Here is a 27,149-nt window from a genome sequence, read left to right as displayed (position 1 = left end):
GATTTCGCTGCAGCGTACCAGGGTGCCACGGTGCACAGTTTGGGAACCACTGCTCTAAGCTGTCTTCTGGAAATGATGATCTGCAAAATTTAGATAATAAACAAAAATATGTGGTCTATTGAAATAGATAATATGGTGCCGATATTCATACCATGGGAGTCTGAATATCCGGAATCGGCACTGAACCCGGATATTCCAGCATTGAATATCTGGGTTATTTTTGCCCGGTTTAAAGATAACCGACTAAATCAATATTCAGACATAGCTGGTTATCTTTAAACTGGCCAAAGAAATCCCTCCTTTTCACGCAACCAAACATGGCCGCTAAACCGGCTTTAAAAAGAGACAGATATCCGGTTATATCAGGCAATATACCTGGCTACCTGCCAGCTGCTAAACGGGGATATTCAGCAGGGGATAGCCGGTTATCCCCTGCTGAATATTGACGGATAGCTGGTTAAGCGCTATTTAACCAGTCAGCAGCCACTCTGGCCAGTTAAATAGCAGGTGGGGAGGAGGATTGTGTGTCTTATAGACATATTAGAAGGTTTGGTTTAGGATATTTTTGTTATAGTTCTTTTTTCCTTTCTACCTTGCGGAAGAAAGATTTCCAGCATATCACGATTATTGTACACAATTTTGAGGATATTTAATTTTGGTTCTTATTGCACAGATTGCCCTGGAGGAGCCACATCTCCCTGTAATAAGAGAGGATCTTGCTCGGATGGTTTACAAGGCAATGGGACCTGCACTTGTCAGGTATGGCAGCAAAAAATGGGTTCTGTTCCAGTGTTTTTAAAGGGCCCAAACAAGACATCAAGCCGCCATGGTTGGAATTATGCATTGGCTGTCGTTTGCAATGAAATGGGAATGTCGTTTATGCATTGAAACCCAAAAATGGGCAGGAAAAAAACCACAAAAATTTGTGGTTTTCCTTTGCCAATAGTAATGCATACTCTTTTGAAAGAGGGTAAACTATTTGGAGCAAGGGTGAACTCTTTCACTGATAGTGCGTCATTGCATGTGCGTGAATCATGCAGAAACACTGTACATGATAAATCAAGTTTTCACTAGTTGGGGTAGATAATTCTAATAATAACAAATCCCAGCACTTCTGTATCGATTTATTGAAAACCACTTCTTGAACCATGAGTGGAGACTCGTTTCACATGACCAACCAACTCAAGTCTCGCCTTCACTCTTCATTGGTTCAACAACAATAGTTGTTTATAATAAGACCTTCCATATATTTTAAAATGCCACTCATTATTCAATCCAATTAAAAATCTTTTTTTGCACTCTATTTAAACCTCTTTAAATCAGTTTAACTCTATTAAAACTTCAATGTGTGCAAATTAAGGGGCCATTTTACAATGCTGCAGTGGAGCTACTACCACTTACCACAGGAGCTAGAGGTAGTGCAACCTCCATTGCACACCATATATTTTTAGTCCCGGGGGCTTACCCAGCAGTAATCAGGCAGCACTGCGCACAGCCTGGTTACTGCAGGGTTAGCACGGGAGCCCTTACCGTCTCCTCAATAGGAGACGGTAAGGGCTCCCCTAGGAAATGGTCGCATGGCAAGTGTGTACTTACCAAAAGAAAAAAAGCAACACTGGGCCTTCAAGAATGAGACAACAGGAGTACTTTATTAGCCAAAGACCCGACACGGGCCGTGTTTCGGCGCCAAAAAGGCGCCTGCCTCAGGGGTCAAATTGTAGATATAGCGATCGTACAGAGTTCAAGTTGTAAGTGCCTTAAAGACAGCCTGGGTAAACTTGCACTAATTTCGCTATAGCGCGAAAAAAAGGGGCTCCGGCAAAGGAGCCTTCTCCTGTTTGGTCCGAAAGGATAAATCGCTATATCTACAATTTGACCCCTGAGGCAGGCGCCTTTTTGGCGCCGAAACACGGCCCGTGTCGGGTCTTTGGCTAATAAAGTACTCCTGTTGTCTCATTCTTGAAGGCCCAGTGTTGCTTTTTTTCCTTTTGGTTTCTCTGATTGTATACTGTATTACCCTCTCTGTCTGTACTAAGTGTGTACTTACCGCATAGCCATTTACTTTTTCTGCCTTTTACCCACTGGGGTAAAAGGGGCCTCAGTGCTTGGTAAATCCACGCATCAATGCCATCACAGGGCCCGGAGCTTGGTAAAAGGAGCCCTAAACATTTATCTGATAACTGCAGACCTACCAACATGGACCATGTTTGATTACTGTATCAGGGAAGGTCACCAGTGCCTATACACGTCATTTAAATGGTGCCAGTTTTAAAAAAGGGTTCCAGGGGGTGATCCGGAAAATTACAAACTAGTAAGTCTGACTTCAGTGCCAGGGAAAATAGTGGAAACCATTATAAAGAATAAAATTACAGAACACGTAGACAAACATAGTTTAATGGGGCAGAGTCAGTATGAGTTCAGCCAAGGGAAGTCTTGCCTCACCAATTTACTTCATTTCTTTGACGACGTGAATAAGCATGTGGATAAAGATGAGCTGGTTGATGTAGTATATCTAGATTTTTCAGAAAGCTTTTGACAAAGTTCCTCATGAGAGACTCCTGAGAAAATTAAAAAGTCATGAGATAGGAGGCAATGTCCTTTTGTGGATTAGGAATTGGTTATTGAACAGAAAACAGAGGGTAGGGTTAAATGGCCATTTTTCTCAATGGAGGAGGGTGAATAGAGGAGTGTCGCAGGGATCTGTACTGGGACTGGTGCTGGAAAACAGAACGACGAGTGAGGTGATTAAATTTGCAGATGACACAAAACTATTCAGAGTTGTCAAAACACATTCGGATCGTGAAAAATTGCAGGAATAGCTTAGGAAACTGGAAGACAGGGCATCCAAATGGCAGATGAAATGTAATGTGGACAAATGCAAAGTGATCAAGGAGAGAGTAATCCACCTAAGTGGATGAACACTGACTCCCACGTAAATATAACAGTGCAAAGAAAGTGGGAAGTGGACCAATGACTCCAGGGAAATGGGAGATAAAATTTCAGAATACCACTTTATTCAATGACTCGACACAGAAACTGTGTTTCGGCCACAGGCCTGCCTCAGGAGTCTAAAACAATAAATATAACAAATGTTTAAAAGCAAAAACGTAGAGAAATTGACCAGAAGAATATACGTAAAAAAATTAGAAACATATATATCCTATAGAGATAGAATAAAATAAAGATATATATGAACCACAATTCTAAAAATTCATACAAATAAGTAATAAAACAATATGCAATACATATATATATATATATATATATATATATATATATATATATATATATATATATATATGCTTTTTGGGGAGACATTATGATATATATTCAAATTATGGAATATATGGAGAGTAAAAGATACTCCTGTAATGTGACCTATATAAAATCAGTATATATATATAAATATATAAATCTCTATACATCCTACTTATATAGCCAAATGTTTACATAATGAGACAAAATATATTTATAAACAAAAACAAAAGAAAGGGTTACATATCTAGTGCATACATGAAGAATGAGAAAGAATTGCTATATATCCTACTTGTATAGATAAAATCAGCTTATTTAATGAAGAGCTTACATATTTATAAAGAGATAAAAGCTCACATACTTGAGATATGGCACAAATAAAAATGTGTAGACATTTATAATTAGACCCGAAGAGATTACATGCATAATCTATTCATGGAGGATGAGAAATTATATGCACATTGGTTTATGATATATTTCATTTGATATGCTCCTGTTTGATTTATTCATATTGTACGCTGCCTTGAGTGAATTCCTTCAAAAAAAGTGGAAAATAAATCCTAATAAATAAATAAAATATCCCTCTTCTTTTGGACAATAACAGAACGGTGTACAATGGTTAAAATCAAATTTAAAAACAAGGGGAAAGAACCCCATGTCATGACAGAAAGCAGACAGAAAAAGAAGCAGTATAGGATTAAGGATGGCGAGGGATCTGGCTAAATCATAAAATGTATTTTGTTTTATGTTATATTTTGTGTTTACTTTGTTAAAAATTAAAAATAATTTTAAAAATGATTTGAACTTAAAAAATTACCACCCCAAATATATACATTTAAATCTTCTGAACCATAATGTGTTTATTGTTTGACATTAAATAACATTAATCTGTATGTCCTTGAATGATGCTGGATTCATAGTAGAGGGAATCTCATTTCTCAAAAAGGCCCAAGATAGATGAATCCAGCACTATGTACTGTACATCACCCTAGATTGAGTTTTTGAAAACACATCAAATTGAAGTTAGCCCCTTTCACCACAGTAGATATTTAGAATACTTCCTTCAGCTGCTACAAACTGTTAACTGCTTTTCATCTCCTGAAGGCCAAAATGGCCAAGGATAAATGAATTCTTTGTTGGTCATGTATCAGAATGGAAAGTAAATATTATTCCATCAACTGAAAATGTATCTCTATTGAATCTGCAGCTCTGAAAATTTGGTGATGATGTATTAAATGGATTATTCATTATATGTTGTGTAGGAAGGATTTGGTGGGACAGCCTGTGAAATATGTGCTGAAGATCATTTGTTTGGTGCTAATTGCAATTCAGGTAATTCTTAAAATTATTTTTAAAACATTAAGGGGCTCATTTCTGAAACAGAAAAACATCCAAAAAGCGACACAAAGCATCACATTTTTTTAGATGTTTTTTTTCTATGCAATTCATCTGCAATTCATCCAAATCACAAGGGGTGTGTGTCAGGGGCAGGATTTGGGTGTTCCCACAGTTTGGACATTTTTATGCCATATTGGAACAAAGCAAAAACGTCCAGGGCTAAAAGTTGGACGTTTTGGTCTGTACCTATTTCAATCATGACTAATCACAACTTGTAAAAAGATAAGTGTGATTGTGTATATTGGATCTCACATAGAATCAATGTGAAATAATTTATACCTGCATCATTTATAGTAACATGCAAATGGCTTTACAATTTTGATCACCGATACTGTAGGAAGATTGTATCTGTGACAATAAAGGGGTTTTTTGGGCCTATGATGAAGATAAGACCATACTGGTCTGTTTAAGCTCCAGGAGATCTTATTTGGTCTTTGAGCTCTTTGAGGCTTTTTTTCCCTTTGAATCGAGTCATTTGTGAACAAGTGGATTTTGAATATTTGTTAGATGATTCTGTAATTCCACTCCACGATTACATTCTTTTGGTGATTTCAATCATGACTAAGTCATAAAAAGGTGCCCTAAATGATCAGATGACCACTGGAGGGATTAAGGCATGAAACCCCTCACTCCCCCAGTGATCACTGATTCCCTCCCACCCCTCACTCCCCCACCCCCCAAAGATATGAAAGAAACAGTACATACTAGCCTCAGCCTCTACGACAGCTTCAGATGTTATGGCCGGTCCTATGGGAGCAGCAAGCAGGTCTCAGCAGTAGCCTAGTGCTCGCTGCAGTACACTATACAAAAGGGGAGCTAGGCCCATATCCCACTCTAACTGGTGCACTTGTGGTAGAAAGTGTGAGCCATTCAAAAAGAACCAAGAACCTATTATACCCACATATAACACCGTGGCGAGACTGATCTTCGGAAAATCCAAATTCGAATCTGCCAAGCCCCTTCGTGAAAAATTGCATTGGCTTCCCATTAGAGAACAAGTTGCCTTCAAGGTTTGCACCTTGATTCACAGGACCATTGATGGTGAAGTTCCCGAATACATGTTTGATCTGGTTGACTTACCACCTAGAAACAGATCCAGTTACTCCCAATCTTACTTAAATCTACACTATCCAGATTGTATTGGCCTCAAATATAAATCTACATACGCCTCCAACTTTTCCTTCATAGGCACTCAACTGTGGAATGCTTTACCCAAATTAGTAAAAACAACGCAAAACTATCGAAATTTCAGAAAGTTATTGAAGTCAACCCTGATCAAAAAGGCTTATTCTCCAGGCACAACATAATAAGATTTAGTAATGGTTTTAAATAATTTATGGACACTAATACCTTATATTTTCTTTACTATCTTGTGTTTAAACCAATACCAATCTGTTTATAATCTTACTGTTATACTGTATTATTGTACTTTTGTACTTTAGCCCTAATACAGTTTTGAGTAAGCCACATTGAGCCTACAACTAGTGGGAAAATGTGGGGTATAAATGTATTAAATAAATAAATATAGGTGACACCTGCAGACATAAGGGCTATTGCAGTGGTGTACAGTTGGGAACAGTAGGTTATTTTTTTTGGGGGGGTGGAGGGCTCCCCATACAATATAAGGGGGTAACAGTGAGATATGTACCTGGGACCTTTTATGTGAAGTCCACTGTAGCGCCCCCTAGGGTATCCCACTGCTCTGCTGAGATATCAGTGTGACCAGTCTACTAAGAATGCCCCCCTTCCCCGCCAATATGTCCCAATGGCTTGTTTTTGTGCAGTTTTCCCTTAGTCGGTTTTTGTGGGATTTTTTTTTTTCAAAAATGGTCACAAAAGAAAAATGCACTGAACACCAAGGACTAGATTCTATATATCGCCTAAAAAATTGATGCCAAAACGAAATGTGCCTAGGTGTATTCTATAAAGTACAGTGATACCTGGGTTTTCGTCAATAATCCGTCCGAAAACAATTGGCGAAATCCGAAACCGACGAAAACTGAGGCAATTATTTTCACATGAATCAATGAGCAGGAGAATGCATGAGTCGCCCTTTGTGTTCGCAAAATTAGCAGCAAGGTCACGTGAGCACGCCGACGAAATCCGAGGCAGCCGACGAAATCCGAGACAAATGTTTCGCAGAAAAAAATCAACAATAACCAAAATATTACTGTATACCTAAATTTAGGTGTACTTTATAGAATAAGTCTAAATTTCCACACGGTTTATGGAATATGCCAAGCACATATCTGCACAACTAAATCTGGTCACAGGCACTTATGCCAAGTAAATGCTGATGCTAAATGAGGAGCAGACCGGGTGTACTCTAGAACAATGCACATAGATTTTAGAAATGCCCACAACCCATCCATGGCCACACCCCCTCTTCAACTATGCAACTTATAATGTATATCACATTATAGAATACGCTTAAACAGTTGTGCGCGTAAATTCTAATTAATGACAATTAGTGTTAATAATCGCTTGTTAAGTGGCAATTATCAGTGCTGATTGGCTTATTAACTAATTAAAGAGCCCTTTTACAAAGGCACACTGAAAAATGGCCTACAGTAGTGTAGACGCGTATTTTGGGTGTGCACAAAATCATTTTTCAGCACACCTTTAAAAAAAGCCTTTTTAAATTTTTTGTCGAAAATGGGCGTGTGGCAAAATGAAAATTGGCACACGTCCATTTTGGGTCTGAGACCTTACTGCCAGCCATTGACCTAGTGGTAAAGTCTCATGCGGTAACCGGGTGATAATGACCTACATGCGTGAAATGCCACTTGCCACGTGCCCAATATGTGCGTCTGAAACTTTTTCAGCCGCACATATCAGAGACATGCCAAAAATGAAATTACCACAAGAACAACGTGGTAGCTGAGTGGTAACTCCATTTCGTCTGCGTTGGGCGCGAGTAGATGCTTACATGGCTTAGTAAAAGGACCCCTAAGTTGTGCATGCAAATCCAGAATTTTACTGCACCAGTAATGGTCTTGGGGCATGGGGGAAACCCACGTTAAGTGTGCACTAGGCCACTTAATACCACAGCTTACTAAAAGCAGTGGCGTAGCCAAGGGTGGGCCTGGATGGGCCTAGGCCCACCCACTTTGGGCTCAAGCCCACCCAGTAGCAGCACACCTATGGTGTCTGGCAGGGATCCCCAAGCCCCACCAGCCGAAAACTCCCGTCCCTCCTGCATACCAGCCTTCCCTCTGATGTATTCCCACCTATGTGGAAACAGGAAGTTGCATCAGAGGGAAGACTGTGGGGCCAACATGAGCACTGTGTATTAGTTGCTGCTCGCTGCCGGTGAAAATCGGCTATTTAAAAGGTATGCGGAGTAGGGGGGATGTTTGAGAGACCATATGGCGTGCAGGCAAGAGAGTGAGAGACCAAATCACTTGTAGGACAGGGCGGAGTTCTTCTTCCCACCCATCTTGGGCCCAGGCCCACCCAAATATAGGTGTCTGGCTACGCCCCTGACTAAAAGGTTAAGTCAGACTGACAAATGCCTATGGCCCGCCCATATTAACCAATGGCACCCCAAACAATTTGATTCTGACTATGCTACTGCTGTCTACACTTGTAAATATTGCTGTTATAGATGTGTAAATGGTTCTGAAATAAAGGACAGCAACTGCCGCTTAATGAATGGCACTTTGAGAATGCAGGTTCTGAGTTCTTGTTTGCTGGTCCAGTAGGGCCTGCTATGCTCAGACTATGGGATGATGATATCTACCACATCTGGTAGTGATGTTGTTTGAAAAAGGCGGGGTGGAACAAAGGTGGAGTGATATAAAAGAAAACAGCAAACAAACAGAAAAATAAAATTCATTGACGTGTTTAACCCACAAGCAATGGCAAAGTAAACCTTTTATTCCTTTCCTCTAGTCTGCAATTGTGTCCATGGGCTATGCAACAATGGAATCAATGGAGATGGGACCTGCACTTGTTTATCAGGATACGCTGGGCGTCACTGTGATCAGCGTAAGTACCGTCCTCAAATCTGAGGGTACTATATTTCACACTTTAAACCGGGGCTTTTAAAAAAATGTTTATGTATTTATTTATTTCCAAGTCTATACCAGTCTAACTGACGGACAGAGCAGAGCGCTATACAGGCCTACATGAGGAAACAAGAACGGAACTTCATTAAAATATAGGAAAGCAAACAATCACATCAAGGGGGAAAATAAAAGAGGGGGAAGAAAGGGAGAGGGGAAAAGAGGGTAGACAGACTACGCAAATACAGCTGGTAAGTTCAATCACACTGTTTGTTCACAAGCTATTTGGAAGAAGTTCTATCTTAAAATTCCTGAAAGAGACACATGACGGCAGATAAAGGCCAAATGTCTCATCCAGTCTGCCCGTCCACTGTCTTCTCGTCTCCCTAAGAGATCCCACATGCCTGTCCCACGTTTTCTTGAATTCAGATAGTCTTTGTCTCCACCGCGTCCACCGGAAGGCTACCCATGAATCCACTACCCTTTTCGTATTTCCTAAGATTACTCCTGAGCCTGTAACCTCTTAACTTCATCCTTCTGCCCTCTCATCCCGGAGTTTTCCTTCATTTGAAAAAGGCTCACCTCTGTACATTGATCCACAGAGATATTTAAAAGTCTCTATCATATCTCCTTTCTCCCGCCTTTCTTCAGGTTACATATTGAGGTCTATAGTCTGTCCCGATACCCTGACCAGTTCTGTAGCCATCTTTTGGACCGACTCCATCTTGTTTATATCTTTTTGAAGGTGTGGTCTCCAGAATTGAACACAGTATTCTAAATGGGGTCTCACCAGAGACTTATACAAGGGCACTATCTCCTCTTTTTTTTCATTACTCTTAAATTTCCAGTATATATATATATATATGTGTGTGTGTGTGTGTGTGTTTGTGTGTGTGTCATATATGTACAGTTTGGTTACGTCTTCTTATAACCTTCCCCTTGCCCCATTAATTATAAAAACCACATCAATGTTCATTTATAATGTGCTGTATATATAAAATATATATATATATATGTGTGTGTGTGTGTATGTTTGTGTGTGTGTGTGTGTGTGTGTGTGTTTGTGTGTGTGTCATATATGTACAGTTTGGTTACGTCTTCTTATAACCTTCCCCTTGCCCCATTAATTATAAAAACCACATCAATGTTCATTTATAATTTGCTGTATATATAAAATAAATTGAAAAAATAAAAGGGAAAATGTCAGAGGTTTGATTTTTGCCAAGGGGGTTAATTCTGTAACAAGACTCCTATGTCTGAGTTGAAAAAGACACTCTGTAAAGTCCATTTTATGAAGGAAACACAGACACTTATATGCTTTCATAAAATTGGTACCCAGAACTAGTCCCAGTAATATGCAAATTCACGCTCACAAATTTACATATACCTACGCCGAAGGTGGTTTGCTATGCTTGTACCCATGTATTTTAGAAAATCAGTGCATAGGTCACAACAAGAGAATTGCACGGGGACAGAAATTTCACCCATCCCCGCCCATCCCCTATGGCAGTGATGGCAAACCTATGGCAAGCGTGCCAGAGAGGGCACGCAGAGCCCTCTCCCTTGGCACGCGCACCGTCGCTGGTCTGCCCAAGCTCCCTCCCTCCGAGCACCAGTTCGGCCGGCCTCCCGCCCTCCCTCCAACCAAACAAGCATCAGGCCGCCCGCCCGGCCTCCCTCCCAGCAGCAGGAACCCCCCCCCCCCCCTCTGAAATTTAAAAAGCGTACCGTCCTCGGGGTTAAGGCGGCGTGCAGCGGCAGCGAAGCGCATGTTCTTCGCTCGTCACGCCTTCGGCCTTCCCTTCTGTCTCTCAAGCTCTGGTCCCGCCCCTCATAGGCTATCATAGGGGTGGAGTCATATGTGGTAACCCCGCCCATAATGAGTACCGGCACTTTGCGATAAATAATTCGATTTTGGGTTGCTGTTTGGGCACTCGGTCTCTGAAAGGTTCGCCATCACTGCCCTATGGAATCTAACCCATACCCACCCATACCTGCTAAGATCCATTCCATACCCACAATTAATCTCCTCCAACCCACATGAGTCAATGCTATTATTTACTTTCTTCAGCCTTCTGTTTCCTCCCAGCCCCAACAACTTCCCATGTCTTTTGAATGGTATTAACTATTCAACCAGTGAGAGTTCCAAGCCTCAGTCAGTGGCATAGGAAGGGGGGGGCGGTGGGGCAGTCCGCCCCGGGTGCACGCCGCTGGGGGGTGTCGGCTCCGCTGGTTCCCTGCTCCCTCTGCTCCGGAACAGGTTACTTCCTGTTCTGGGGCAGAGAGAGCAGGGAACCAGCGGAGCCGACGCAGCTCCCAGCGACATGCACTCGGGGCGGTTCGGCCCTCCCACCTGTCCCTCGCCGCTTTCCGATGTAAGTACACGCTCCTGGGGGGTGCGCTCCAGAGGGGGGAGGGTGCGCCGTGCTGCACCCGGGGGGGGGGGTGTGCAGCGGTGACACGTCCCGTGTGACAGCTGCCCTCGCTACGGCACTGGCCTCAGTCTGGTGTTTCAGCTACTACTACTACTATTTAGCATTTATATAGCGCTACAAAGCGTACGCAGCGCTGCACAAACATAGAAGAAAGACAGTCCCTGCTCAAAGAGCTATGTAATAAAAGTGAGCCAAGTATAGGACAATCAAGCCATTGTGACATCACTGATGAGGTTGGCTCTTATTGGTGGCCTGAGGCATTATGACATCACAATATCACCTCTGATTACAAGAGACTACTACTACTACTACTATTTAGCATTTATATAGCGCTACAAAGCGTACGCAGCGCTGCACAAACATAGAAGAAAGACAGTCCCTGCTCAAAGAGCTTACAATCTAATAGACAAAAATAATAAAGCAAGCAAATCAAATCAAATCGAGCTGCCTCTCTGGACATACCAAGCTTCATTCTGGTGCACCAATTACCTTTCTAAGGGCCCCTTTTACAAAGCTGCATCAAAAGGGGGGCCTGTGCCGGCATCGGTGCGTGTTTTTGATGCGCAGTGAGGCCCCCTTTTACCGCACTGGGTAAAAAGGTAGTACTTTCTTTTTTAAAAGAAATAGCCATGCGGCAAGTGAAGCACTTGCCGCGCGGCCATTTTTGGGGGGAAGCCCTTACTGCCACCCATTGAGGTGACGGTAAAGGCTCCCGCACTAACCCAGCGGTAACTGGGCAGCGAGCAGCACTGCCCGATTACCACCGGGTACACACCAGCGCTACAAAAATAAATATATATTTTTTGTAGCGCTAGATATGACGGCACGATGAAGGTGGGAACTACCGCTGGGCTGCCGCGGTTGCCTGGCGGTAGGTAGTTTCTTTTTAGCGAGTGGTAAGTCTGTTTTGGGCTTACCACCGCTTTGTATAAGGAGCCCTAAGTGCATTATAACCCTTATTCTGGAGTCACCAGAGATTTTGACTACACTCCTCGTGGGAGTCCCACAGCAGCTTCTTCCATCCCCACAGGAATCCTGTGGCAACTTTTTCCATACCCGCAGGAATCCCCGTTTCCATGCAGTCTCTAGTCACAACTCCACCCCAGGGTATCATTTGATTTATTCCACACTATCCCTACCTTTTCTAAGGTTGCTACAATTTAAAAATATATGATTATAAATAAACAGACATAAAAGGACAAACTCTCCTTAAATAAACTTTCAACCTCCTCCCCCTATCTTACATGCATATGCAGTGACACTATTTTTATGACAACCCTTTTTATGAGTGAAACAGACTTTATATCCAGACAAAATTACCCCTCCCCCATTACAATTTAGCCTTATATGGGCAGATGGAGGAACATGCTGGTATGCAGTGTTCGGTGTCTTTTTCCTTCTGTGTCTCCAGTTTATTCATTGTCATCCTGGAGAATTCTTGTGAATTCATTTTTCCTCTCTTTTGTTTCTTGTTGTTTGGTGTTTTATGAATTTATTTTTACAGTTCTTTCTTTTATAATTTTACTGTAAGCCACTTTGATTTTATTAATTTGAAAGGCAGCATATCAAATATAACCAATTAAAATAAATACAAGTTGACTTTTTGTTATGGACTTAGCTTTGTGTATTTTAGTGTGTATTTTGTTTTGTTGTACTTTGGCACATGTGTTTCTTTCAGTCTGTATGCTGTGTTTTTAAAATTTAATAAAAATATTTACTAATAAAAGAAAAATAAATAAATAAAATAAATACTTCATTGCACTCTGTCTTTTTGTCCTTAGCTCTCCCTGAGTGTGTAAAGCTCCAGTGTCCAGAGAATGCCAGATGCACCAGTTCCACTGGAGGATCACTGGTGTGTGCCTGTATGCCCAACTACGAAGGGGATGGCAAGCAGTGTAAACGTAAGTAACTTTCTGTCCTGCCATGTCTTTTGGGGAGGTTCTGTTTTCAGAGATCTGTTTGTTTTATATTCCGTTTTATTCTTGCTTCTATCATTACAAATAAATGAAGGCAATATAACCATACATCTAGGGTGTTTTTTTTACTAAAAAGCACTAAGCAGTTAGGGGGTAATTCTATATATGGCACTTGGAAAAAAACGTACTTGGTGCTTTTCTATAAACCTCATCTAAAGTTAGGCATTGTTTATAGAATGTGTATACGCCCATCCCCGTGACTAAAATGTAGGTGTGGCCATTTACTCCAACTAAAACCTGGTGCAAATTCCCATGCCTAACTTAGGTGCGGATCGGGCATATTCTTTAACAGCGTACATCATTTTTAGGAACGCCCATGCCCCTCCCATAGCCACACCCCCTTTTCAGTGTTTACGCACTCCACTGAACAGAATACAGTGATATTGAACACCAAAAGGATTTTGGAAGAGTGGCCTTGAAAAAAACCTTTGGTAAAATATTTTAAGGATACAGCAATGTTGCTTTGACAGCACTTGACTATTTGAAAACATCGCTGTATCCTTACAATATTTTTAAAAGGTCTTTTTCAAGACCCCTCTTCCAATATCCTTTCAGTGTTCAATATCACCATTGAATCATTGGATATTTTTTTCACTATATACAGTGCTCAGACTCATGAGGCAGGCCAGCCAGTCGAAACACAGTACTGTGTTGAGTCTGCAGTCATCAATACATTTTCAGTTTGAAATTTTTGAGTCCTCATAGTTTATTCTTGGAGATCCATAGTCCAACCCCCACTGTCCTTGACAAGTGTTAATCTATAAATAGCATGCAACTCAGAGCAGTGGCGTACAGAGAGCAGGGCGGAGGGGGCGGTCCGCCCCGGGTGCACGCTGCTGGAGGGGTGCAGAGAGCAGCCACGTGACTGTCAGCTCCGCTGATTCCCTGCTCCCTCTACCCCAGAACAGGTTACTTCCAGCAGGTAAGAATACACTCGGGGGGGGGGGGGCCTTGGGTGATATGCCGGGGGGGAGGTTATATGCCGGGGGGGTGTCGTGCTGCACCCAGGGGAGGGGACGGATGCCGCTGCACCTGGGGGGGGTGCGCAGCGGCGATCCACCCCGGATGGCAGCCGACCAAGGATCGCCACTGACTCAGAGCGCCGTTTATAGATGTTATGTCCCCTACCTCAACGCAAGCAGCGTCCTAGGGCTGCGCGGGGTCCTGTTGACACACACACTTGACTGGCACAGCCCTGAGCCATGTGTGTGTAGTTCTTCTCTGGCTGCAGGCTCCTTGATTGCTTTGTTTCCATGCACCTGGGTCTGCTCTCTCTCTGCCTGGCTTCCAGGTTCCTTGATTGCTTTGCTTCCACGCACCTGTCTGCTCCCTCTCTGCCTAGCTTCCCTTGCTTCTCTCCTATTGGTCTTCCGGTTCTTCCTTCCCCTGCTCTTCTCCTATGGCTGTGCTCCTTCTCCCTGCTGGTCCCTGCTGATGTCAGACGCCAGAACTTTATCAGCTGAGCTCTTCCTGGACTCTAGGCTTCGGCTTCTACTTTGGTAGGTGTTACTTGCTCAGTAGTTTGCTTCTTCTCTACTTTGTCCCTCATTGCTGACTTTGCCTGTACCTGGATTACTCTCTTGACCCCGCTGCCTGCCTATTGACTTTACCTATGCCTGGATTACTCTCTTGTCTGTTGTTTGCCTATTGACATTGCCTGTACCTGGATTACTCCCCTGCCAGCTGCCTGCCTGTTGACATTGCCTGTTCCTGGATTACTCCCCTGCTTGCTGCCTGCCTATTGACTTTGCCTATATCTGGGTCACTCTTTTGCCTGCTGCCTGCCTGGCTGATACATTCACCACCCCGCTTCCATCTCCGTTTCGTAAGTCCTGCAGGCCACCCACACCTAGGGGCTCAACCTCTGTGGAACGGCGGTCAGCGCAGGTGAAACCCAGGGTTGTCTGGCCACCAAGCAGAACCTGGTCCCGAGTGCCGGGCTCAGCAGTGCTCTACTTGGTACAAGAACTCACAAGTCTGACAATAGAATAGCACTCCACACAGATTTTTTCAGTGCCCAAATTTTGGTGTCATTTACTGAATGAATGTAGTCCTTAATAACGTGGCTTGATACATAGTGAGCAGTAGTTCCTGATTTAACAGCATAATATATGCTATGATATCTGAATACATAGCTCAACTGGATGCTTTCAAATATAAAAACAATTAATTCTCCTTTTTCCTTGTTTTCCTGTTCTATAGGATTCAACATTGAGGGGTCATTTTACTAAACCGCGGTAAAAAGTGGCCTGTGGTAGTGCGAGCATGTCTTTTGGGAATGCGCTGGGCCAGTTTTTACCGCATCTGTGAAAATGGACTTTTTCAATGGGCCGGAAAAAGGGCCTGCGGTAAAATTGAAACCAGTGTGCGCCTATTTACAGCCTGAGCCCTTAACACCGCCCATTGATCTAGCAGTAAGGGCTCATGCACTACATGAGTGGCGACTGATCGGCATGCAACAACTGCCGATTAAAGACGGAAACGCCGCGTGCAGTAGGAAATACTAAATAATTTGTCTGTGTGTTATGGGCATGCGCCAGATCCGAAATTACTGCTAGGGGTGCACACTAGCCTGGCGGTAGTGTCGTTTTTGGCATGCATTGCACACGCATAGAGTCTACCGCACCTTTGTAAAAGGACCCCTGAATTATTAAAAAGTAGTGCATCCTTGAAACTGCTCATCAGGACTTGTCACCTTATTCCTACATTAATTAATTCTCTATTGTTTTTCTTGTCCCAGCTATCAACCCCTGCACTAAAACCATCTGCAGTTCCCATGCTGATTGCACCTACCTTGGACCCAATAAGCATAAATGTACCTGTCATGAAGGTTATGAGGGGGATGGCCTAGTTTGCCTACCTTTTGATCCCTGTCAAGAAAACTTTGGAAACTGTCCAACAAGCTCTTCTATCTGTAAATACGATGGCCCTGGAAAGGTAAGCATCAAACATAATAAGATATATAATGTCTTGCTAATTATCTTGATTTCCAGTTTAATGATCCTAATTGTTCAAGCTTTTTTGTCATGAATGAAGTTTAACCTATTACCTTTAGCTCTTATCATAGGACGAACTTTCCTCTTGTAACCTAACCTAATCTGCCCCTTTACCCCAACTATGTATTTCTCCTATCCGGAACTGGTAATCACCACTTACGGAATTATGTAAGCCACATTGAGCCTGCAAATAGGTGGGAAAATGTGGGAAACAAATGTTATAAATAAATATATTCACATTGAACTCAGTTCCAGGGGCATTCCAGAGGATTTCATCATGGGCCTTATAAGGGCAACTATATAAGCTGGGCACTAACATTTAGGCACATTAAGGGCTAGGTTCTATAAATAGCGCCTAAAAATCGGTGCCAAAAAAAACGCTAAAGCGGTATTCTATAATCCGCACTGGTTTACAGAATAATGCTTAAGCGGAAAGAACACATCTACATTAAGCGAAAATGTGATGCAAACGCCCATGCCTGACTTTACGCGTGGAGCACCCACATTCTATAATTACGTGCATAACTCAAAACCACATTCCCTGAAAAGCCCATGACCCTCCCATTTTTAGGCCTGCTTTTTTCAGCTGAAAGTAAATTTATGCACATAGTCCCAATTAAATCTAATTAGTGCCAATAATTACTTGTAAAAAGTCAATTATTGGCTTGTTAGTCTATTGAATTGTGCGTTCAAATCGGGGCCATGCCTAAATTTGCACGTTCAATTTTTGGTGACTTTAATAGAATCAGGGGGTAAATGCATAAATGTTTAGAATATTAGCATAAGTGTGGATATGTGCACACATGCACGCATATATGCCAATATTCTACCTAAAAACTATTCTGGAAATATGCACCTATTTTGCACAATGCATATTTTGGAAGGAGGGCACATGCATGGGCGGGGCATGATTGAGAAATAGACGGAGCTCCCATCTACATACCTAGGGCCAGGTTCTATATATGGGGCACCTAAAAAATCCACGTGGTAAACATTTCCGCCTAAACATATTCTATTAGTGACACCTAGATTTACACGCAGTATATAGAATATGTTTAGTTGATATCCCAGCGGTTAAAACTATGCCCATCCATTTACAGCAACGAAAATGTGGCATAAATCCCAGTGCATAGATTTAAGTGCAGCAGGCCATAAATTTTGGAACGCCCACCAAACGCCCATTTCCTTACCCATAGCTATGCCCCTTTTGACCCTTGTGAACTGCACTGCTTTAGCATAGCGAGTTATGTGTGTAAATTCTAATTATTGCCAATTAGTGCTCATTATTGCTTGTTAAGTGCTGTGAAATATGCTGATTGGCTTGTTAAGCCAATTAAGTTACACACGTTGTTATAGAATACACCTCGATTTTGGGGGGGATCTCTAGGCACATTATATAGAATGTGGCAGATAATTTACAGAATACTGTAAGGGCCCAGTTTACTAAGCAGCATTATAGGGGCGTTAACGTTTTTAATGTGCATTAAACATGTGTGTGCATTAACTATGTACGTGCCTTCAATATCCCTGTGGAGGGGCATAATCGAATGGCAGTCCCGAACCGTATTATCGAAAAAGATGGCCGGCCATCTTTTGTTTCGATAATACGGTTGGGGCCGGCCAAATGTCCGAGATGGCCGGCATCGGTTTTCGCCGATAATGGAAACCGATGCCGGCCATCTCATACCCGGCCAAATCCAAGGCATTTGGTCGCGGGAGGGGCCAGCATTTGTAGTGCACTGGTCCCCCTGACATGCTAGGACACGAACCGGGCATCCTAGGGGGCACTGCAGTGGACTTCAAAAATTGCTCCCAGGTGCATACCTCCCTTACCTTGTGTGCTGAGCCCCCCAAAACCCACTCTCCACAACTGTACACCACTACCATAGCCCTAAGGGGTGAAGGGGGCACCTACATATGGGTACACTGGGTTTTGGGGGGGGTGGAGGGCTCCCATTTACCACCACAAGTGTAACAGGAAGGGGGGGTGGGCCTGGGTCCACCTGCCTGAAGTGCACTGCACCCACAAAAAACTGCTCCAGGGACCTGCATACTGCTGTCAGGGAACTGGGTATGACATTTCAGGCTGGCATACAGGCTAGCAAAAAAGGTTGTTTTTTTTTAATTTTTTTAGGGTGGGAGGGGGTTGGTGACCACTGGAGGAGTAAGGGGAGGTGATCCCCGATTCCCTCCGGTGGTCATCTGGTCAATTGAGGCACTTTTTTGAGGCTTGGTCCTAAAAATAAATGGACCAAGTGAAGCCGGCCAAATGCTCGTCCGAGCCGGCCTTCTTTTTTACTAAACCACAACAAAACTTGGCCTGTGGTAGTGTGGGTGCGTGTTTTTGATGTGCACTGGGCCAGTTTTTACTGCGTCTGGGAAAAAGGGCTTTTTTTCAATGGGTCGGGAAAAGGGCCTGCGGTAAAATTGAAACCAGCATGCGCCTATTTATGGCCTGAGCCCTTAACGCCACCCATTGATCTAGCAGTAAGGACTCATGCGCTAAATGCGTGGTGACCGGTTGGCACGTGCCAACTGCAGATTAATGCCAGAAATGCCGCACGTGGTAGAAAATAATTTGTCCTGGCGGTATGGGTGGCACCAAATCCAAAATTAGCACCAGGCGTGCACACTAGCCTGGCGGTAGTCTCATTTTGGTGCATGCTGCACGAGCATAGAGCCTACCATGCCTTTGTAAAGGGCCCCAAGTAACCATATAAAGGGACCCTTTCATAGCCGCCGAGGGGGGGGGCAGGGGGGACAAAATTCCCACCCACCCTCCCTCGTCGACCGTCTGCCACTGGGCCAGGCCCCCTGCATTAAAATCACAGCGCCTCTCACCTCCATGTGAAAGCGCTGCAGGTAGCAGGGCAGTAGATCGCTTCCCTTCGGGCCTCCTTCCCTCCCTGTGTCCCGCCCTCATCTGACATAACTTCCGCGAGGGCGGGACACAAGGAGGGAAGGAGGGCCGAAGGGAGGCGATCTGCTGCCCTGCTGCCTGCAGCACTTTCACACGGAGGTGAGAGGCACTGTGATTTCAATGCAGGGGGCCCGGCCCGGTGGCGGATGGAGGGGTCGGACGGAGGGGGGAGCGGCAGCGGTGACCTCGGGGGGCGGCCTTGCCCCGGGCCCGGCCCAGTCTCTCGGCAGCCCCGAACCCTTTGACTAAACTACGTTGGGCGCTAATGCATGCCTAATGTGACAAGAAATGCCTAATGCATCCTGCATTAGCTTTTGGATATGCACGCGCTAATACTTTTTGTAATTTTCTCAGGGGCATGTCAGAGGTACTTTAAACACATATTGAAAACTCTTTTCAATATGGGTGGGTAGGTGTTCCTGCGCTAACCAGGTATCACATCTACATTACCACATGGTAACTGGTTAATGTATGGATTGCACAAATGCTCTTTCCATCTACAAAATAGGTAGGGGTAAATGCTGCTACAGTATTTTTCAAAAATGGTCGTGTGATAAATGGCAACATTAGCATACATTCAGAAATGAAAATAATAGAAAATAAGCAGTTTTACAGCTGCAGTAAAAGATATGTTAAAAACATGAAAATATAAGAAAATGATCAATTTAAAAATTACAAAGGTGAAGTTAACATTCTAAATACATATTGTAAAGAATATGGGGAGAATAGTAGAGAGCAGGAAGAAAAGGGGGGAGAACGCCCCTGCAGACCCCAAAAAGCCCCAGAGGAGTCTCGCCCTTACAGGCAGATTTTCCCCAGGAGAAGACTTCAAATTAGAAACTACAACTCCCAGCATCCACCTTGGGTCCAAGGGAGACAAACCAGGGCGTACTCCCAGGAGGCGCCAGAAGGGGGCTGCCAGGGAAGGAGAAATACTAATTCTACAACCTGGGGGAGGGGGAGGTGGAACAGGTGGGAAAAGGTTAATGAGGAAAAGGAGGAGCAGCTGGGAGAAAAAGGGTGGGGCGAAGAGAGCATGGACTGGGCTCCTGAGAAGGAGGAGAGAGAAGGGGGGCCTTGGGAGATGGAGGTAACCGCCCAGGAGCAGGCCCTGGAGGAGCCCATGGACATTTCTGCCCTGGCCAGAGGAACGCATAGAAGTAAGAAGGGCCCCTGGAAAAGAGAGGATCCGGGCCAAAGAAAGAGGGGTCAAAGCGGGAGGAGGTCAGGTGAGAAAGAGAGACTGACCAAGAGGGAGGGACCCCAGGCTTTGAGTCCACAAGCGGCTACATGAACTGTGGATTTAAAAGCCAAGTTATATCGAACTGTTTTGAGAACTTGGCTACATGAACTGTGGATTTAAAAGCCAAGTTATATTGAACTGTTTTTGAGAGCTTGGCTACATGAACTATGGATTTAAAAGCCAAGTTATATTGAACTGTTTTTGAGAGCTTGGCTACATGAACTGTGGATTTAAAAGCCAAGTTATATTGAACTGTTTTTGAGAGCTTGGCCACATGAACTGTGGATTTAAAGCCAAGTTATATTGAGCTGTTTTGGGCCAGCCGTACTGACCGGAACTAGGCTTAGGGGAACCCGCCGGTAAAGGGGGGGGGGGCAGTGTTCTGATAAACCTGACCGGCCCGAAAAGGGTTTCTTGACGGGTCCGCTGCTTCTCCCAAGACTAAAGGGGGAAGAGGGGAATCAGCAGCGGAAGCCCGGGCTGTGTTCTACCAAGCTGAAGGATAAAAATAAAAGGAAAAGTTATTGTTTGATCCTGTGTTTTTCCTGTTTTTTGTTGGAGAAGAAGTGTATGATAGAGGAGGCTGAGAAAGGCGAATAGTCCCAGAGGCGGAGAGACGCTCAGCACCTTTACAATATATAGAGAAACATGCATGACAAAAGGCAAAAAAGCATAATAAATACATAAATAAATATGCATATGCATATATCTGTATAAATTAATAATAAATCAGCATAATTAAAGGATATGCTATAAGATGTTGATAAAATAACACATCAAATATAAGTACAAACATTTCTAATATTTTTACTGTGTCAATGTAGCTTATTTTAATTTTTGTATCTTATATATAATTTTTATATTTTATATATGTTTTTAGAAACTCCTCAGGAAGGCCCTTGCGGGCCGAAACATGGTTCGTGTAGAGTCTTGTATGTTCAATAAAGGTGCAAGTTTGTACATCGTCTGTTTCCCCCCTTCTTTTCATCGCCCTTGTTGTGACTGACTTACACCCATTCATGCCAATGTAACATAGTAGATGATGACGGCAGAGAAAGACCTGCACGGTCCATCCAGTCTGCCCAACAAGATAACTCATACGTGCTATTTTTTGTGTATACCTAACCTTGATTAGTATCTGCCATTTTCAGGGCACAGACCATAGAAGTCTGCCGAGCACTAGCCCCGCCTCCCAACCACCAGCCCCGCCCTCCACCACCGGCTCTGCCACCCAATCTCCACTAAGCTTCTGAGGATCCATTCCTTCTGAACAGGATTCCTTTATGTTTATCCCACACATTTTTGAATTCCGTTACTGTTTTCATCTCCACCACCTCCCGCGGGAGGGCATTCCAAGCATCCACCACTCTCTCCGTGAAAAAATACTTCCTGACATTTTTCTTGAGTCTGCCCACCTTCAATCTCATTTCATGTCCTCTAGTTCTACCGCCTTCTCATTTCCGGAAAAGATTCATTTGCAAATTAATATCTTTCAAATATTTGAACGTCTGTATCATATCACCCCTGTTTCTCCTTTCCTCCAGGATATACATGTGCAGGTCAGCAAGTCTCTCCTCATACGTCTTGTAACGCAAATGCCATACCATTCTCGTAGTTTTTCTTTGCACCACTTCAATTCTTTTTACATCCTTAGCAAGATACGGCCTCCAAAACTGAACACAATACTCCAGGTGGGGCCTCACCAACGACTTATAAAGGGGCATCAACACTTCCTTTCTTCTGCTGGTCACACCTCTCTATATATAGCCTAGCAACCTTCTAGCTATGGCCACTGCCTTATCACACTGTTTCATCACTTTCAGATCCTCAGATACTATCACCCCAAGATCCCTCTCCCCGTCTGTACATATCAGACTCTCACTGCCTAACACATACGTCTCCCGTGGATTTCTACTTCCTAAGTGCATCACTTTGCATTTTTTCGCATTAAATTTTAATTGCCAAACCTTAGACCATTCTTCTAGCTTCCGCAGATCCTTTTTCATGTTTTCCACTCCCTCCCAGGTGTCCACTCTGTTACAAATTTTAGTATCGTCGGCAAAAGGCAAACTTTACCTTCTATCCCTTTGGCAATGTCACTCACAAATATATTGAACAGAATCGGCCCAGCACCAATCCCTGAGGCACTCCACTACTCATCTTTCTCTCATTCGAGCGAATTCCATTAACCACCACCCTCTGGTGTCTGTCCGTCAACCAGTTCCTAATCCAGTTCACCATGTCAGGCCCTGTCTTCAGCCTGTCCAGTTTATTTAAGAGCCTCCTGTGGGGAACCGTGTCAAAAGCTTTGCTGAAATCTAAGTAGATTACGTTTATAGCACGTCCCTGCTTCAATTCTTCAGTCACCCGGTCAAAGAATTCAATGAGATTCGTTTGGCACAATTTCCCTTTGGTAAAACCATGTTGTCTCGGATCTTCAACTTATTGGCTTCCAGGAAATTCACTATCCTTTCCTTCAGCATCGTTTCCATTACTTTTCCAATAACCAAAGTGAGGCTTACCGGCCTGTAGTTTCCAGCTTCCCTATCACCACTTTTGTGAAGAGGGACCACCTCTGCCGTTCTCCAATCCCATGGAACCTCTCCCATCTCCAAGGATTTATTAAACAAATCTCTAAGAGGACCCGCCAGAACCTCTCTGAGCTCCTCAATATCCTGGGGTGGATCCCGTCCGGTCCCATGGCTTTGTCCACCTTTAGATTTCCTAGTTGTTCATACACACTCTCTTCCGTGAACGGTGTTCTATCCACTCCATTCTCATATGTACTTTTGCCAGTCAATCGCGGTCCTTCTCCAGGATTTTCTTCTGTGAAAACAGAGCAAAAGTATCTATTTAGCAAATTTGCCTTTTCTTCATCATTATCTACATAGCGGTTCGCAGCATCTTTCAGTCTAACAATTCCCTTTTTAGTCATTCTCCTTTCACTAATATACCTGAAGAAATTATTGTCACCCCTCCTTACCTTTCTAGCCATTTGTTCTTCTGCTTGCGCTTTTGCCAGACGTATCTCTCTCTTGGCTTCTTTCAATTTCATCTGGTATTCCTCTCCGTGTTCCTCTTCTTGAGTTTTTCTGTATTTCTAGAATGCCAACATTTTAGCCCTTATTTTCTCAGCCACTTGCTTGGAGAACCATATCGGTTTCCTTTTTCTCTTGCTTTTATTTACTCTCCTTACATAAAGGTTTGTGGCCATATTTATAGCTTCTTTCAGCCTGGACCACTGCCCTTCCACTTCTCGTATGTCCTCCCAGTCCATCAGCTCCTTCCTCAGGTATTCCCCCATTTTACTAAAGTCAGCATGCATGAAATCCAGGACTGACTTTTGCATGGCCTCCCTCCACTTCAGCTGTCATATCAAACCAAACTGTTTGATGGTCATTGCTGCCCAGGTGGGCACCCACTCGGACATTTGATACACTATCCCCATTTGTGAGCACCAGATTAAGTGTCGCTCCCTCCCTCGTGGGTTCCGTCACCATTTGTCTGAGCAGAGCACTTTGGAAAGCATCCACGATCTCTCTACTTCTTTCCGATTCCGCAGATGGAACCTTCCAATCTACATCCGGCAGATTGAAATCTCCCAGCAAAAGCACCTCTCTCTTCTTTCCCAACTTTTGAATATCCGCGATCAGATCTTTATCTAATTCCTCCAATTGTGTCTGAGGTTTGTAGAGAACACCCACGTGGACAGAGGTTCTATCATCTCTTTTTAAGGTGATCCATATCGTTTCTTCCTTTCCCCAAGCCCCTGTCATTTCAGTCACTGCGATATCATTTCTCAATATCATCCTGACCTATGACCTCTTGTTCAGCCTTCCATTTGTAATCCTCACTTGTATTCTCAACTGGAAGGACAAGTACAGGACACTAAAAAAATTGATCAGAGAAGTAAAATTCTGTGTGTTTTTTTTTTTTCTTTTAATTTAGTATCACTGTGAATGTAAAGAAGGATATGACAGATATCAGCCTGGAATAGGATGCAGTCTGAGAGATGTCTGTAAAGTCCTCAACCCCTGCCATAAAAACGCAAACTGCACTACAGTTGCCCCTGGACGAACTCAGTAAGTACTGCCAGGTGAAAAAAAAACTTAAAGAGGTTAGAATTAGAAAGGACTATTAAGTAAGTAAATTTGGTATAATATAAATGCTATATATTTTCTGTAAGAAAATGCAATGAGTTGGGTTAGAGTATCATAGGTATAATTCTCAAGAATAGAAAAAATAGCAACAGTTACACCTAATCCAAAAAGTTCATAAGAGATTCTTAACTGGGCTTTAGCCCTCAATCTTTAGCAATAATCCCTTCCAACCCTTGTAAATTTCCTGTAGCACTATTCTGGAACACTTTTAACACTGTGCTAGGACCGCTGCTTTTTAATATATTTATAAATGATTTAGAGATGGGAGTAACTAGCGAGGTAATTAAATTTGCTGATGACACAAAGTTATTCAAAGTCTTTAACTCGTGACAGGATTGTGAAAAATTACAGAAGGATCTTACGGGACTGGGAGACTGGGACGGCTAAATGGCAGATGACGTTTAATGTGAGCAAGTGCAAGGTGATGCATGTGGGAAAAAAGAACCCAAATTATAGCTACGTCATGCAAGGTTCCACGTTAGGAGTTACAGACCAAGAAAGGGATCTGGGTGTCGTTGTCGATAATACACTGAAACCTTCTGCTCAGTGTGCTGCTGCGGCTCGGAAAGCAAATAGAATGTTGGGTATTACTAGGAAAGGTATGGAAAACAGGTGTGAGGATGTTATAATGCCGTTATATCGCTCCATGGTGCGACCGCACCTTGAGTATTGTGTTCAATTCTGGTCGCCACATCTCAAGAAAGATATAGTGGAATTGGAAAAGGTGCAGCGAAGGGCAACTAAAATGATAGCGGGGATGGGACGACTTCCCTATGAAGAAAGACTAAGGAGGCTAGGGCTTTTCAGCTTGGAGAAGAGACGGCTGAGGGGAGACATGATAGAGGTATATAAAATAATGAATGGAGTGGAACAGGTGGATGTGAAGCATCTGTTCACGCTTTCCATAAATACTAGGACTAGGGGGCATGCAATGAAACTACAGTGTAGTAAATTTAAAACAAATCGGAGAAAATTTTTTTCTTCACCCAACGCGTAATTAAACTCTGGAATTATCTTGGCAGAGTTTAAAAGGGGATTAGATGGTTTCCTAAAGGACAAGTCCATAAACCGCTACTAAATGGACTTGGGAAAAATCCACAATTCCGGGAATAACATGTATAGAATGTTTGTACAATTGGGAAGCTTGCCAGGTGCCCTTGGCCTGGATAGGCCACTGTCGTGGACAGGATGCTGGGCTCAATGGACCCTTGGTCTTTTCCCAGTGTGGCATTACTTATGTACTTATAACACAGGTTGGGGAGTTTCAACCTTGTCTCTCCTCTCTCCAGTAAATGCTATAAGAAGTACAGGAGGGGAGCGGCAGCTGCAACATTCGGTATACACTGCTGCAAAATCTTCTTATAGATCTCTTTTATGATTTGATATAGTTACTTTTCTCCGAGGACAAGCAGGCCAGAGGTATTCTCACATGTGGATGACGTCATCCGACAGAGCCCGGTGCAGACACTGCCTAGCATGTGTAGCTTTAAGAAAGTTCTGGCAGTATCCCACTGCGCATGCATGGGTTTCTTCCCACTCGATGTGCGAGTCCCTCAGTCTCTTTTTTTCCATGGAACTTGGAGGTCGTGTTTTGTCGGTCTCCCCTCAGCCCTTCTCCTGTTTCTAGAGTGCCTTCCCATGTGAGTACTTGGTTCTCCTTCCTTATTTGCATCATATTTTTTCGTTTAGTTACCGTCCCTGTAATTTTCTTAGTTTTTCAGCCCTCAAAGTTTTCTTTATTTTTCTCGCAACTTTTTAGGCCCGTGTAGGCCTGAGCACCAGTCTCAATTTGAGTCTAGCCCCCTTTTGAACACAAAATTGAGGAGTTTAATTTAGCAGTGATTCTTTTTTCGATATTGAAGACCCCCAGTAGCATCAAAAGGTGCACCCAATGTACTTGGGTGATGTCTATCATGGATTCGCACAATTGGTGCATTGGGTACCTAGCACCTGACAATGAAGCTGATTCTTGTTAGAGTGATTAGAAGCAGGGAAGATGCTATTAGATTTATTTTCTTGTCAGCAATATGGCAGTCAGAAACAGATTTTGAGAAATTACATTTAGGGGAATGGCCTCAAGGGAGGAAGGGTCCCTTTCCATAATTTATGGAATGCTGTGTAATGGGAAGGAACTTCAATAGGGGTTTGTAAGAGGTTGGAGAAGGGAGATAGGGGAGATTTGGAATGAGAGGATTTGGGAGATGATATTTGAGAACACAGTCAAATCCTTGGTTTGTACAAAGATATTAGAAAATAGCCATAGGGTGCTATATTTTGAAGCAATGTGGGGAGGTAGAAACTATGACATATTTGGTGGGATCGTCCAGTTATTGGTGCATTTAGTAGGGGGGGAGTGAATGGATTAAAAGAGTGACTCAGATGTCAATTCCATGGGATTCTAGGTCTTGTTGTTTAATGTAAGGGTCTCACGTGTTCAGAAAGCTGAGTGGAGTGGTTACTCAGTTGGTGGTGGTGATGATAATGAGGCATTGTGTTGCAGCAGGGTGGCAGTAGTTAGAAGCCTCCAGCTTTGATGACTGGATGACTAGGGTGACAGATGTGATGGGAAAATTAACGGAGCAATTGCATCAGAGGGAACTCCTTCAAAGATGGGCCAGCTACTGGGCACATATTGGAGGGGTTGGGAGGATGAAAGGGAGATCTGGGGTTTGAAAATACGTTTACTATAGGGTAAGGGTTCTCTCTTTTTGCTTTATTGTTGATTTAATGTTGAGGAAATGTAACTTGCGGATATGTGC

General features: G+C 43.3%; 1 protein-coding gene across 1 annotated transcript in view; it reads left to right on the top strand.

Annotated features, from left to right (window-relative positions):
* The window catches only part of STAB2 (stabilin 2), a 270,647-nt gene that overhangs the window by 33,608 nt on the left and 209,890 nt on the right, over positions 1-27,149 (top strand). Inside the window, exons 4-9 of the mRNA XM_030214413.1 lie at positions 674-759; positions 4,518-4,587; positions 8,548-8,643; positions 12,877-12,996; positions 15,812-16,008; positions 24,179-24,312. Of these exons, the coding sequence (XP_030070273.1) occupies positions 674-759; positions 4,518-4,587; positions 8,548-8,643; positions 12,877-12,996; positions 15,812-16,008; positions 24,179-24,312 (703 nt within the window). The remainder of the gene's footprint in view (positions 1-673; positions 760-4,517; positions 4,588-8,547; positions 8,644-12,876; positions 12,997-15,811; positions 16,009-24,178; positions 24,313-27,149) is intronic.

This window comes from Microcaecilia unicolor, chromosome 9, assembly GCF_901765095.1.
Source record: "Microcaecilia unicolor chromosome 9, aMicUni1.1, whole genome shotgun sequence".
Classification (NCBI taxonomy): domain Eukaryota; kingdom Metazoa; phylum Chordata; class Amphibia; order Gymnophiona; family Siphonopidae; genus Microcaecilia; species Microcaecilia unicolor.
This window is presented reverse-complemented; position numbering and strand designations above follow the sequence as displayed.